The sequence below is a fragment of the Macaca nemestrina genome, chromosome 19 (genome assembly GCF_043159975.1).
Source record: "Macaca nemestrina isolate mMacNem1 chromosome 19, mMacNem.hap1, whole genome shotgun sequence".
NCBI classification, from domain to species: Eukaryota; Metazoa; Chordata; class Mammalia; order Primates; family Cercopithecidae; genus Macaca; species Macaca nemestrina.
The window spans coordinates 21,932,249-21,947,044 of NC_092143.1; the positions used below are offsets into that span (position 1 = coordinate 21,932,249).

General features: G+C 44.9%; 1 protein-coding gene across 6 annotated transcripts in view; it reads left to right on the plus strand.

Annotated features, from left to right (window-relative positions):
• LOC105477061 (alpha kinase 2) overlaps positions 1 to 14,796 on the plus strand; it is a 144,457-nt gene that overhangs the window by 16,168 nt on the left and 113,493 nt on the right. For 5 of the 6 annotated variants that reach the window (XM_011733401.3, XM_011733402.3, XM_071085258.1 and 2 more), the window contains exons 2-3: positions 586 to 713; positions 4,965 to 5,082. In XM_011733401.3, coding sequence (XP_011731703.2) covers positions 590 to 713; positions 4,965 to 5,082 — 242 coding nt within the window. In that variant the 5' untranslated portion in view covers positions 586 to 589. Of the gene's footprint in view, positions 1 to 585; positions 714 to 4,964; positions 5,083 to 14,796 lie in introns of those variants that run through there. The other variant, XM_011733399.2, reaches the window with a different exon arrangement.

Genomic DNA, 14,796 nt, shown 5'->3' on the forward strand with positions numbered 1-14,796 from the left:
ACCTGGTGCTCAGAAGGAGCAGTCATATCCTGATTTCAAAATATCTCCTACCTGGACATCATTTCAACAGAACCAACCTGTTTTTTGGAGGCAAAGAGACGTACGCGCTTTTTGGAGCACAGTATGGAAAGACTTTAAGAAGAGAAAGGAAAGAGAATGAGAGGAGGTGGCACTAACCATAGGCTCATGGGATGCTTCCCTCTCTGTTGGAGATCTGGCTGCCCTGGGATCTGCCTAGGACAGTAGGATTCATGGTTCTCAATCAGGGCACCCCAACCCCCCTGCAGTGTCTGCAGACTTTTTGATTGTCACGCATGGAGGGGTGGGGGTGCTATTGTCATCTGGTGGGTAGAGGCCAGGGATGCAGCTAAATGTCCTGCAATGCACAGGGCATCCCCGAAACACAGAAGGATCCAGCCCACCTACCAGCAGCACCACGGCCTGGAAAGGCTGCCCAGACCTTCAGTCTGTCCACCAGCCAGCATACAATGAGCTGCCAGGACGGCACCCTGTGGTTTCTGGAATTCCTAATAAGGCCAGAGAAATCCCGGAACAAATGGTGATGTCGGGGATTTTTTTTTTCAGATTCATGTGGCATGAAAGGATGACAGACTCCGAAGCGCCCCAGAGGCCCCCGCTGTGTTTTTTGTCTACATTGCTTTCCCAGAAGGTTCCTGAGAAGTCAGATGCTGTGCTTCGCTGCATAATATCTGGTAACCATCACTAGACTAGCTAATCATCCTCTAAAATCTCCCTGCATACCAGGTTTCTTGGCTCACAAAGGCATTACTAAAACATCATTTGGGAAAATTACCTTGGAAATGTTTTTTTTTCTGTGTAATCAATGAAGCAACTCCATCCTCTATGATTTGTTTCTAAAAGATTTCTTTGAGTGACTTCCTGGACACAATTCAGTGATCTTCAATTCACCTTGTGGTTCTGGGTTAGGCAGCTCTCACAATGGTTACTTTTTTTTCAGATAATCCACTCTTAATTTTCTTCCTTTCTTGGGTATCCTTAACCATAGCTTAAATTCATGGGGCACAGAGGAATGACATGAATAACTTCTTTTCAGTAAATTGATGGAACTCTTCTGTTATTCTTTAATTTTTTTTTTTTTTTTTTTTTTTTTTTTGGAGATGGAGTCTCTGTCACCCAGGCTGGAGTGCAGTGGCATGATCTTCGCTCACTGCCACCCCCGCCTCCTGGGTTCAAGCAATTCTCCCGCCTCAGCGTCCTGAGTAGCTGGGACTACAGGCACCCGCCACCGCACCTGGCTAATTTTTTTTTTTTAATTTTTATTGGTTTTTTTTTTGAGACAGAGTCTCGCTCTGTTGCCAGGCTGGAGTGCGATGACACGATCTCGGCTCACTGCAACTTCTGCCTCCTGGTTTCAAGTGATTCTCCTACCTCAGTTTCCCAAGGAGCTGAGATTACAGGTGCCTGCCACTACACCCGGCTAATTTTTGTATTTTAGTAGAGATGGGGTTTCACCATGTTGGTCAGGCTGGTCTCGAACTCCTGACCTCAGGTGATCTGCCCACCTCGGCCTCCCAAAGTGCTGGGATTACATATGTGAGCCACTGCGCCCGGCTCACCTGGCTAATTTTTATATTTTTAATAGAGATGGGGTTTCACCATGTTGGCCAGGATGGTCTCGATCTCTTGACCTCATGATCTGTCTGCCTTGGCCTCCCAAAGTGCAGGAATTACAGGCGTGAGCCACTGTGCCTGGCCCTAATTGATATCTTAAAACTGGTTAAATTAGTCTCTCCTCTGCACACCTTCTTCAGGGATGCTAAGAAGTGAAAATCTTAAAATGGAGGCAATGGGTGACCAGTGGAGAAAAAGCAGAAAACTGAGATTTCCCCTGAATTGGAGAATAAAGAACTCAGAGTTGATCAAGTATGGGTACTCCCAGTGGTCAAAGGATTTATCATTAAAAGAACATAACATAAAACAATTGGGTAGGGAAGTGATATCTTGTACCTCATGGGTGGTTCTCTTTTCTTTTTTGGATTATGTCTCTACCCTTGAAAACATGAAGGTTCCAATGGTGTTTCTCGAGGGCAGACAGAAAACTCTTCTCCCCATTTTTGTTTGTTTGTTTGTTTGTTTGTTTGTTTTTTGAGACAGGGTCTCTCTTGCTCTGTTGCCCAGGCTGGAGTGCAGTGGCACAATCTCAGCTGACTGCAACCTCCGCCTCCCAGGTTCAAGTGATTCTCGTGCCTCAGCCTCCTGAGTGGCTGGGATTCCAGATGCATACCACCATGCCCAGCTCATTTTTGTATTTTTAGTAGAGATGGGGTTTCGCTATGCTTGCCAGGTTGGTCTCTTATCCTATTTTTCTAAGTCCAGATAGGAGAGGGGTGAGCCTCAGCAACGGCTGCCTTTCGCTAGCAGAAGTCGTCATATAAACCTCGATTTCAGCCTGGAGCTGCAATGTAGAACTGCGCTTGGCCTCTCCAAGCCCAGGCTTCTGTCTCTGTGATGGTCCATCGTCATTCAGACAGACAGAATGGTGCAAGCTGACCTTGAGTCTTCAGAGCAGAGCCTTCGTGTGTTTGGACACGACCTGAACTTGGCTGTGGTCCCCTCGCCCAGATACTTCTGAAATGTTTAGGAGGTGGCTCTCAATATGTGACCCACAGTAGGTTCCAAAAACAAGGGGAGGACTTTCAGGTAAGATTTCCAGCAAGTGGCAGGAGAAAAGAGAACCACCCACAAGATACCAGATACCACTTCCCTATGCAAGTCTCATTTCTGGCTGATTGTTCAGATCTATACTGCACAGGGGAAAAAAACAGTCAGCCATTAGGAAACTGGGGGAAATCAATCAGCCCTCATCAGCCTGAATGAAAAACTGGAATCCAAGAGATCAGAATGAGTTCCCAGGCCCACCTCATGAATATTTTATGTATTTTCTTCAAAACAGCCACATACCCACGAAAAGGAGGAATTGACTGCTTCCTATAAAGGAGTGTGATGAAACAGTGTTAAAGGGGGACACAGGACTGATAAGAACAGGCAGAAATGAATTATAATCAGAAACCCCTTGATGGTTTTTCAGGGAAGCCCATTTTTTGGTGTCTTTTTATAGGCAAATGCCCGTAAGAGGCTCAGCCACGCAGCTGCTGGAGGACTTATCCTTGCATGCAGGTCTATCTGTTCCAAGCCCCAGGGTCACTACTCAGGCATTTACCTGCAGGAGAAGGCAAGGAGGAAAAATCCACAGTTGCCAAAAAAAAAGCACATTCATGGCATGAGCACAGCGGCAGCCTAGCTGGGAGACACAGAGAGGGAGGGAGGGAGGAGGACTCAGCATTTTTAGGTCCTGCTCACGGTGCAGGTGCAGTTCTAACGGACTTTTTCTTCCCTCTGTACTTCTTTTGTCTTTCCTCTTTCTATGGAGTTCCTTTTTCTTTCTTTCTTTTTTTTTTTTTTTTTGAGACAGCGTCTCACTCTGTCTCCCAGGCTAGAGTGCAGTGGCACAATCATGATTACAGCTCCCTTCAGCCTCGACCACACAGGCTCAGGTCATCCTCCTGTCTTAGCCTCCTGGGTAGCTGAGACTACAGGTGCACACCACCACACCCAAATAACTTTTGTATTTTTTGTAGAGATGAGGTTTTGCCATGTTGCCCAGACTGGTCTTAAACACCTAGACTCGAGTGATCCACCCATCTGCCTCGGCCTCCCAAAGTGCTGGGATTATAGGCATGAGCCACCGTGCCTGGCCAGAACATGGGGTTCTCATCTTAGTGGTCTCTGCAGTTGCTTGCCAAAAATCATGCAATAAATAAGACAAAAATACAAGAATGTTCCTAAGACAGTTTAAAAATGGTATATTGTTTCCAAATAACAGGCTTTCCTTCCTGCATATATAGCACATTTGCACATATTTTCAGTGACATGAAGACTAATAAGAAAGCTCTTTGGAACACAATGGAAACCTTCCTGCTCTATAACACGAGGGAAAAATCCTAAGGGGTAGATGAAATTCCTGGAGGTTTTACCGGATTAGCCCATTAACATCATGTCCCATTACTGAACACCAGGAAAGGATGAATCTCTTCTAAGGGAGAAAGTGTAGGTCAATTTCTTTGACGATATCAGTAACACATGCATAGCATCAGTCTGGGAAGCCTACATTCCAAACTCTTCATCCTCAGGAAGAAAGCGGTAATTGCAAATCTACTTTGTTCTCCTCTCTTTTGTACCATAACGAACACACTAACTTTCAGCACTATTAAAGTATAATTTTCAAAAAGGTAAAGTGATTCCCATGCAGATAAGAAATACACATTTTAAAGACTTTATTCAACTCATTAATTAGAAAAGAAACTGGAAACTATTAAGGTCTGAGGAGCTAGGTATGTATAGGCAATTTAATAAAGGAATGTTGGGGTAAAACTGGTGGGTTAGGTGTAGCATTGGTTAATGTCCTACATAGCAATAAACGCTAACTTACAGGGTTATGTTTTCTCCTAGATGGAAATTATTTGCATTTCTATTGGATAAAAACCTACAAATTAACATATAACTTCACTTTAAATCAGTAGTTATCACTGAGTGAAACAAAGTATATGACCAAAGACCACGCTTGGATGGGCCTTTGCCTTCATATGACATTGAAAAAAGATACTATTCATATCTTTGCCTTATTTCCAAGTATTGGACAATTTTTCCTAATAGCATGTTGAGATTAGGGGTAGCATTTTTCATTTTGTATCCCACCCATCAGCATAGCACCATCTTAGGTACATAACATGCTCAATTGTGTCTACTGAATAATGTGTTTATTTGTATCAGCAAGAAGAAGACTTTTCAATTCCTCACCTAACATAATCCATCATCCTCATCCCTGTTGCTTACTGTCCATCCTTGTTCATAGCTTTATGGTTTTTTTTTTTTTCCTAAAAATACCTAAACTAATAAGGATATTTTTCTTTCTTTATCGTCAGGTCAGCCCAAGCCAGAGATAACTTGGTATAAGAATGGTCAAGCCATAGATGAGAGTGGCATTGTTTCCAGCTATGAATTCTTTAAGGATCACTATATTCATGTGTTACATCTCTCTTGGTAAGTGGCTATACCCCTGTGGACTGTTTATTAATATCCCTATATTCTGTCATGTGCTGGTTACTATGAGGTAAGGCCAAAAGATGGCTCATATTTGCTTCTAGAGTCCTAATTTTAGATGCTATTAGCAGGCATCAGCCAAAGCACCCAGCAATGACGATTTCCTGAACTCTGTTCAGTAACTAATTACACTCCCCTAATTTGCTGCCGTCAATGGAGTTAAGCTTTATCTAGAATTTTATTCAAGGTGATCCAGCCACTGCCATCCATTAAATAAGCTTTTCATTTCATCTTGATCTCTCTGGAAAGTAAAGAAAGTGTGATAGGATGTCAGTATTGTTGTCCAACCTTCCATGGGTAGGAAGGAAGGAGAAGTGGCTGACAGTGATCCCACAGCACCTTGGTGGTGGAGTTCAGGCTGGAAGCCATACCCCCTGGCTTTGTTTTAGGAAGTAGTATGGTCCAGTACAGTGATTTCAAATTCTTTTTTGTTCCTCCAAGAGCTCTTGTTTAGATAAAACCAGGAAACTCAATAGGTAAGGGAGAGAAAATGAGAACTGCTCAGGGTGAGGCTAGGTAGGGAGTCTGTGCTTTTGATCCTCAATGCTACTAAATTGGTCACAGTGCCCTTATGGGGGCTGTGAGGAGCCTGAGAGTTCTTGAAAGCATGGTATGAAAATGAGTGGTAGGCGTGGAAGTGTGCTGATAGCCTTGAGTCTGAGATTTAAAAAAAGACTTGTTGAGTTCCAGCTCTGCCATTTTCTTGCTGTATAACCTTGGCCAGTTGCTTAACCTCTCTGAAACTCAATTTCATCATCTGTAAAGCAAAAGGATGACAGAGAGAGTTAAAGAATGTAATGCTTGTAGAAGTTTCATTATAGAGGAGTTGTTCATAAGCATGAAGGCTTTCTTATCTCCCATCTATTACTTTGTTTAAAGTAACAGGCTGAGCGTGGTGGTGGCTCATGCCTGCAATCTCAGCACTTTGGGAGGGTGAGGCAGGAGGATTGCTCGAGGCCAGGAGTTTGAGACAAGCCTGAGCAACAGAGTGGGACTTCATCTCTACAAGAAAATGGAAAAATTGGCTGGGCATGGTGGCTTATGCCTGTAGTCCCAGTTACTCGAGAGGCCAGAGTGGAGGAATTGCTGGAGCCCGGGAGTTTGTGGCTGCAGTCAGCTATGATTGCACCACTGCACTCCAGCTTGAGTGACAGAGTGAAATCCTGTCACAAAAATAAGTAAATATGTAAATAAACAATAAACATCAGACATTATTTTACCATGGTTGAAATGCTTACCTGACTTACAGCATATCTAGCCTAACATTTAAGATACCCATTACTCATCTATTCTTTAATTCTTTAGATAATATTCTTCAGGCACCTACATATGCCAGGCATTTTGCTTAATGCTAGAGATGGAAGTAAATAAATAACACAAGCATCGTCCACACCCTTACAAAACATCAACTCTGGTATGGACGTTCAGTGGTGAACAAAGAAAGCCATTCTTCCCCTTACCACTCCAGTGTACTTGGGAGGCAGCCAGACTGGCGTTTGCTGGCCCTTGACCATGGCCTGGACTTTCCTACTTCTTCATTCCAACCTTATCAAAGTCTCCCTTTCCTCATCTTTATCCCATTCAGCTTAGACACCACCCGTGAGGTTCATAGGTGAGATTCCAGTTACCCATGGGTCTGTCCAGCCTCAAACATTCTCATCTCCTTTGATCTTGATGAACAGGCCTCTCTTTCGGTGGTTATTCATTGCTCAGGATTGATGACAAGTTCAGTAGACTGTGGGCCTCACAGGGCGCAGGAGCCCTCTCTGATTCACACAAACATCCCCTAGAACCTGGCACAGTGCCTGCAACGTAAATATTTGTTGAAAGATTGATGGAGACATCCATCTATCTATCTACCTATCTATCTATCTGTCTGTCTGTCTGTCTGTCTATCTATCTATCTATCTATCTATCTATCTATCTATCTATCTATCTCCCTTTTTCTATCTATTGTTTTTGTGGTTGGTTTATCTAGATCAATGTTAGCAAACATTTTTCTAAAAGGGGCCAGATAGTATTTTAGCCTTTGCAGGCCAGATGCAAAAATAGGCCACAACTATTTACGTCTGTCATAGATAATATGCTTTTTTTATAAAAAGAGCATAGTTGTGTACCAATAAAACTTTATTTACAAAAACAGGTGAGGGAACAGATTTGGCCTGTGGGCTATAGTTTTCCTACCCTGGTAATATCCTTGAGGATCTACACGCTGAACCTCTTTGTATGTTTCCCACCCTTGCTTATTTGCCTCTGAGCATTCAACGCATATTTCCTGATTTTACTCTCACAGTAAACCAAAATATTATACCCACATTTTAGCCAGAAGAGAAGCTTGACATGTGTTCTTTTAAGAACTGAGATTCGCTATTACTGTTTTATGTTCCATATACAGGATGAGGGTATAAAGGGATGGAGGAATAAGAAGCCCATGAGGAAGCCCCAGAGGCAGGTGGGCAAGTCAAAGCAGGAGGTATACAAAGCAGGAGGAGAAACTTGGGAAGGGAACTTGCCCTGTGGAAGGTTCAGGCAGTCACCATTCCCTGCTCTGAGATCCGGCACCATAAAAATTGAGGATTTGACACAACAGAATCCACTCTTTCCAAGCTCCTGGGCTGCCATTTTGAAAAATAACCCATCTACTAGGAAAAGTATTCAGTCGTAATGCAAGAAATGTTGGTAGAGCCCTATAATAGATGTGGTCACGTTTTGCTGCTTACTAGTAAGTATTCTGGGCACTAATGATCATGGAAAGTTCTGACTTTTTATACCAGTAGTTCTGAATTCTAGCTGCCCGTTAGTATCACCTGGGGAGCCTTTAAAATCCACTGATGCTTGGGCTTCGCTCTTGACCAATTAAATCAGAATCCCAGGTGATTCCAGTGTTTTGCCAAAAATGAGACACGCTGTATGTCCTAAACATTCATCTGCAAAGTAATTTGACTTATACCAGTATGTTAAATGCTGGTGAGGAAAATGAATGGTATTTTGTGCAAATGTCTTTCAAAGATTAAAAGTTAGTTGTTAGTTATAATAATAGTCTCAAAATTTCCTGGTATACGCCGTCAACCACTGGATTAGCTCATAGCCCAAAGAAAAGTACTTTTCTTCACCTACATTTGGTCTTTGGGTCATTAAATCCGAGCTTTTAGATATTTGAAAGCTCCTGTTTCTGTGTTTCCCAAGGGCTTTTTTTGGTTTAACACATCTCATCTGCAGTTCTGAGTGGAGGCTAAGAGCCCTGCGGTTGTATTTATGAACCTTTTGCTTTTCTTTCTTTCCTCTATCTTCCCTGCATTCTCCTCCTCATGCCGTCCTCACCTCATGAACCTGGGCACTTCAGGCGAGTGAGACGGCGGGGAAGAGATTTATCACTGCTGTTGTAACCTTTACATTACCACGGGTCAAGTGTGCTTGGCAGGGAAGAGAAATGGAAAGCCAAGAAGGCATTTCCAGGGAGAGAAACATCAATAATCACATTATGGTATGTACTGTAGCTTGAAATAGAGTTTTTTTTTTTTTTTTTTTCCTAAAAGATGTAGGAGTTGAGGGGTGGGGAGGAAAATGCAAATAGATGTTTTCTACCTCATAATGAAAGCAAATTGCAACGATGTGTATACAAATGGGGAATTGTGGTCTCTTATGAACACAATGTAAAGAAAGGCAGCAAAGCAACAGATAAAAATCTGTCCAGGAACCTGCACTTAGATATACCCTCTCCTCAGCAGGGAGGCCTCCTTTGATGGTTGCAATCACACGGCTGTGCTGAGAGCCAGCAGGAGGGAGGTGGAAGGAAGGGGAAGGGGGCGGAGGACACCCGGGAGCAGCAAAGCTCCGCCCCTGCCTGGGTGAAAGGGGGACAAAGCAGCCCCTCTGCTCTGTCATCAACTCTGCCCTAGCATCGGCTGGGCTGGGGACAGGTCTGTAGAGCACCGGGCAGGGACAATGACCAGGAGAATGGCACAGTCACCACAAGCCAATCAGCTCATGGAGTGTATACACAGTTGAATAGTGTCCCCCAAATCCATGTCTGCCTGGAGCCTCAGAATGCGACCTTATTTAGAAACAGGATTTCTGCAGGTATAATTAGTGAAGGAGTTCATATTGGATTAGGTTGTTGGATTGTTACGGAAAAGGGTTCCAGTCCAGACCCCAAGAGAGGGTTCTTGAATCTCACACAGGAAAGAATTTGGGGCAAGTTCATACAGTAAGTGAGAGCAAGTTTATCAAGAAAGTAAAAGAATGGCAGAGCAGCGGTGTGGCCTACTCGCCTGAGTATACTTATTATTGATTATATGCTACACAAGGAATGGATAATTTATGAGTTTTCTGGGAAAAGGGCAGAGATTTCCTGGTCTCTCCTATTTTTAGATTATATAGGGCAACTTCCAAATGTTGCCATGGCATTGGTAAACTGTCGTGGTGCTGGTGAGAGTGTCTTTTGGCACCTAACACATTATAATTAGCATATGAGCCATGAGGACAACCAGAGGTCACTTTCATTGCCATCTTGGTTTTTGTGGGCTTTGGCTACTTCTTCACTGCATCCTGTTTTATCAGCAGGGTCTTTGTGACCTGTATTTGGTGCCTCCTGTCTCATCCTGTGACTAAGAATGCCTAACCTTCTGGGAATGCAGTCCAGTAGGTCTCAGCCTTAGTTTACCCAGCCCCTATTCAAGCTGGAGTCACTTTGGTTCAAACACCTCTGACAGGGTGGGTCCTAATTCAATGACTGGTATCCTTTTAAAAAGGGAAGACAGAGCCACAGAGACACACAGAGAAAAAATGGCGGTGGGAAGACAGAGACAGAGATCGGGGTGATGCAATGGCAAGCAGAAACATGCCAAAAATTGCCAGCAGCCACCAAAAACTAGGAAGGGGCAAGAGAAGAGTCTTCCCTGGAACCTTCAAGGGACCATGGCTTGATGACAACTTGATTTTAGACTTTTTGGACACAAAAACTGTGAAAGAATAAATTTCTGTTGCTTTTTGCCACCCAGTTTGTGGTAGTTAGTTATACAGGCCTAGGAAGCTAAAACCTGGGTTTACCGAGCAGTCTCGTAAAAGGAGGCAGGGCTTTTTGCCTACCTGGACATAAGCACTGGCCAGATTTATCTGAGAATGCAGTGTTGGTTCCAGACACACCAGCTGAGTTCATCCAGACCACCCAGTGGGAGATGTCTAGGGACCAAGGGGCAAAAACATTTTTTTCAACTCTGCCCCAAATTCACAATTGATTATTCAAGGATTTGAAGGGGACATCAATAAGGTTTGGGTCACTTGTGTTTTTCCCCCAGGGGACATTTGCTAATATCCGGAAACATTTGGATTATCTTGACAGGAGGGGGTGGGGTGCTACTGTGTCTGGCAGAAGGAGGCCAAAGCTGCTGCTGAACATTGGACAGTAAGCAGGGCAGCCCCCACAGTCAGAACTCTCCAATCTAAGATGTCTGGAGCACCAAGGCTGAGCAACTTTAGCAAACTACCACAAAACTGGTGGGCTCTTAAAGAGCAGCAGTTTCTTAGTTCTCATGGGTCTGTGGGCTGGGGGCTGGCTCTCTGCTGGTTTTCCCTGGCTTTCTCATGCTCGTTCATGCCACTCAAGTCCATTTAAGGATTGGTTGGGCTGGAAGGTCCAGTGTGGTTTCCTGACAGGACTGGCAGTGGATACTGCTATTGGCTGGGTCGCCTTGCTCTCCTCCACATGGGCTCTCATCCCCCAGGAGGCCGGCACTGGTTTCCTTACAGGACAGTCTCAGGGCAGCATTCCAAGGTCATGGAGCTGCAGGGCCTCCTGCAGAAATGAATTCCACCCAACATCATTTCTCTCACATTCTCTTGGCCAAAGCAAGTGACAGGCCAACCCATATTTAACAGGAAGAAAAATAGACTCTACTTTTGAAGAGTAGAGTAGCAAAGTCACATTGCAACAAGGTGTGCATACTCACATTAGTGGAATTAGTAGCCAGATTTTGTAATCTGCATTTTCTATCTGTGGAACATTTAATTGATTTTTAAAATCATCTATTTGCATGTATCTTTATCCTTCTCAAAAAAACCAGCTATGACTGCCCTTTGCCTATAACTTTTTTTTACCCTTTTTTTTTGAGATGGAGTCTCACACTGTTGCCTAGGCTGGAGTGCAGTGGCAAGATCTGGGCTCACTGCAACCCCCGCCTCCCAGGTTCAAGCAATTTTCCTGCCTCAGCCATCCAAGTAGCTGGGATTACAGGCACATGCCACCACGCCCGGCTAATTTTTGTATTTTTAGTAGAGATGAGGTTTCACCATGTTGGCCAGGCTGGTCTTGAACTCCTGACCTCAGGTGATCTGCCCACCTCAGCCTCCCAAAGTGCTGGGTACAGGCATGAGCCACCACGCTTGGCCTATTCTTAACCATTCATTTATCCAACAAATATTAAGGGCACTTAAAATGCTCTAGAATTCAGTGCCAAGTAAGAGGAAGCAAAGTTCTCTATGATCTCACTCACAGTCCAGTGGAGGAAACAGACACTGAAATTTCAGAAACGGATATTGAACCAGAGAGTGGTCACCCAGACACAAGGTTTTAAGCTGCTTTTGTTACACATGTTTCATACTTGCAGCCCCATTTGGATGGTTTTTCATTTTCTTTTCCACTAGAACTCTAACATGCTATTAACTTGCAGCACCTCACAGAGTAGAATGATTTTAGAAGGCGGACTCTGTGACTTCAGTCATGTGTCAGCATTCTCATTTATTTCAGACCCCAGGAGCCATGGGGTACGGTGTTACCTTCCTCAGGATACTCTGCTTTGAGAGCTCTTTGTAAGTGCTTATCATCTCTGCCCTGGGGAGGGCCATCAGTCTCTTTCTATACATGATCACCCAAGGAAACCTAAACCATTTGCCAGACATCTGAAAAACATGAGTTACTGTTCGTGAATGAGACTAGGCAAGTGAGTATAGGTGAATCACTTAAAGATACCCCCTCTGGGGCCAGACACGGTGACTCATGCCTGTAATCCCAGCACTTTGGGAGGTTGAGACGGGCAGATCTCTTGAGGTCAGGAGTTGAAGACCAGCCTGGGCAACATGGTGAAACCCTGTCTCTACTAAAAATACAAAAATTAGCTGAGCATGGTGGCGTGAGGCTGTAATCACAGCTACTTGGGAGGCTGAGGCATGAGAATCAGAATCACTTGAACCCAGGAGGCGGAGCTTGCAGTGAGCAGAGATCATGCCACTGCACTCCAGCCTGGGCAACAGCGAGACTCCATCTCAAAAAAAAAAAAAAAGATATCCCCATTGCTGGAAGAAACACCTCAGAAACACCTCAGAACACACAACCTGCTGATAGAATTGTCACCATCAACTTCACTTACAAAGAACAGACAATTCTTTCCACTATTGACAGCCAGGGTTCAAAGAGCTGGGTTTAAATCCCAGATCTGTAAGCTGTATCATCCTGGGCAAATTATTTAACTTTTCTATGTCTCAGTTTTCTCATCTGTAAAATGGGGATAATAATAACACCTGCCTAATAGGATTGTTGTGGGGGATTAAACCAACACATGCAAGGAATTTCGAATACTCAATAAATAATAGCTATTTCAGGTGCTTTAAACATGCTCCCCACCCCAAACTATAATTTTGGAACTGATTAAAATAGGAGAGTTGGGAGGTAAGAAAAGCAGCATTTTTCCCCTCTGCTATTTCTCTTTTGGAGGGTAAAAAAAAAGTAGTTAACGTGATTGTTCAAGGAATCATCAGGTAGAAATAAAGATGACTGACTCTTGCTATGTCTTGGCTAAGATGGAAAATGCATTTCATCCAAGGTTGGAAAGTGTTTTGTGAACTTCATGTTCCTGTGAGCTTAAGTAGGTCTAACAAGTCTTAAGGATGACTGGTAGAACTTTCTGACACCTGGAAGGCATCTGTGTTCCCGACACCGGGCTGAGGCGGTTTCCCGTGGCGTTCTCCCTGAATGAATTCAGCAGGCACGCATCAGGGCCATGACTCAGACCACGCCTGGGGCCCTGCTTGAATGAGTTCCGAGGGTCTGATGAGGAACTCCCAGTTAGTGCCCGGGTGACAGGTCCCTTCTGAGAATCCACTGCTTGTCATCACATTCTGGTGGTGACTTTAGTAGGTAAGTGTCTCAGAAGAGTGAATGGTTATAGGCCATGTTCTGGGACACTCACTCACCTTTTCCTGGGGATGAGACCTGGGTGGCTGCTCCCACCATGGTGCGGACTCCTCTGGGCAAATCATGACTAAGGTGGCAGGTGATAGGTTGATCCAAGAGCCCCTCCCAAGACTTTGGGACAGTCAGGGAAAGGTGCACCAATCACTAGAAGTTGGACACATTCTGAAAGTCTGTTAAACTGTCACTCCATTGACACCTTCTGAGAACTGAGCAGGCCAGGCATGTTAGGGAAGTTCTTGGAGTCAGCCCTACCTTGTAATCACAGAATTAGAGGCAGACACGTCTGAAAAGAGTGAAAAGATGGGGTGCCTCACTCATGTAGAAATCATGATGTGTTAGTGCTAGGGAACAGCTGACCAACTCCAAGGTAATGCTCATAAAGAAATTACCTGACAAGGGGAAATGGCTAGTTATGGGCAAAGCTGAAATTAATCAGGCCCTGTGAGTCCTGGGAAGGGCTTTGCCCCCACTCTGTAGGGAGAGGGCAGGACTGAGAAAGGGATTCAGTTTGGCAGTGTAAGTCTCAGCCCAGCCTATTTCTCCTCCTCATGCACTCAGCTGAGGGCCTCTCATGATAGACCCAAGGTCTCCCTGCCTCTGCCAGGTCCTGCCTGGGAGCCTCTCCTGCCCCTGCCGCCTAAGTTCTCCATGAACCAGTGTTTGACTTGGACCTCACGCCCCTCCCTGTCTGCCTCCAGGCTCCATCACCTGGAATTCCTGCTTTGTCTTCTCCCAAGCACATGCTCCCATTCATTTTTTTCTGAATCCCACAATGCTGGGCCAGTCTCAGTACATTCCAGGAGATACCAGGCTACACCTCAGCAGAGTCCCCCTCACATGGGAGGGGAGCTGCCGCTCTGGATCCTCCAGGATTCCCTTCAGGCCACGCCCCACACTTAGGCCCCCAGGTGAACCTGAGAATGGGTGAGAATGGGCGTGGCCCGTGAGAGGGGTTAAGCCCCGGGATGGTCCCTCAGACCCTGCCTGTCATAGTCAGCTTGAGCTACCCTACCAAAATACCATAGTGTGGGTGGCCTAAAAAACAGACATTTTCTTTCTCACCGTCCTGGAGGCTGGAAGTCCAAGATCGAGGTGCCAGCATGGTTAGGTTCTGGTAAGGGCCCTCTTCCTGGTTTGCAGAATCTGCCTTCTCACTATGTTCTCACATGGGAGAGAGAGAAAGAGAGTGCAAGCTCTCTGGTGTCTCTTCTTCTAAGGGCACTAATCCTGTCATGAGGGCCCCACCCTTGTGACCTCATCTAAACCATATCATCTCCCAAAGGCCCTGTCTCCAAATACCATCACATTAGGGGTTAGGGCTTCAACATGTGAATTGGTGGTGGTAGGGGACATAATTCAGTAGCTAGCACAGCTCCAAATATGGAAGGGCTCTGGCTATATAGGGGGCCAGACTAAGACAAGGCCAATGGGGGTGGACAGGGACCCACTGGTTCAGAATCAGAGAT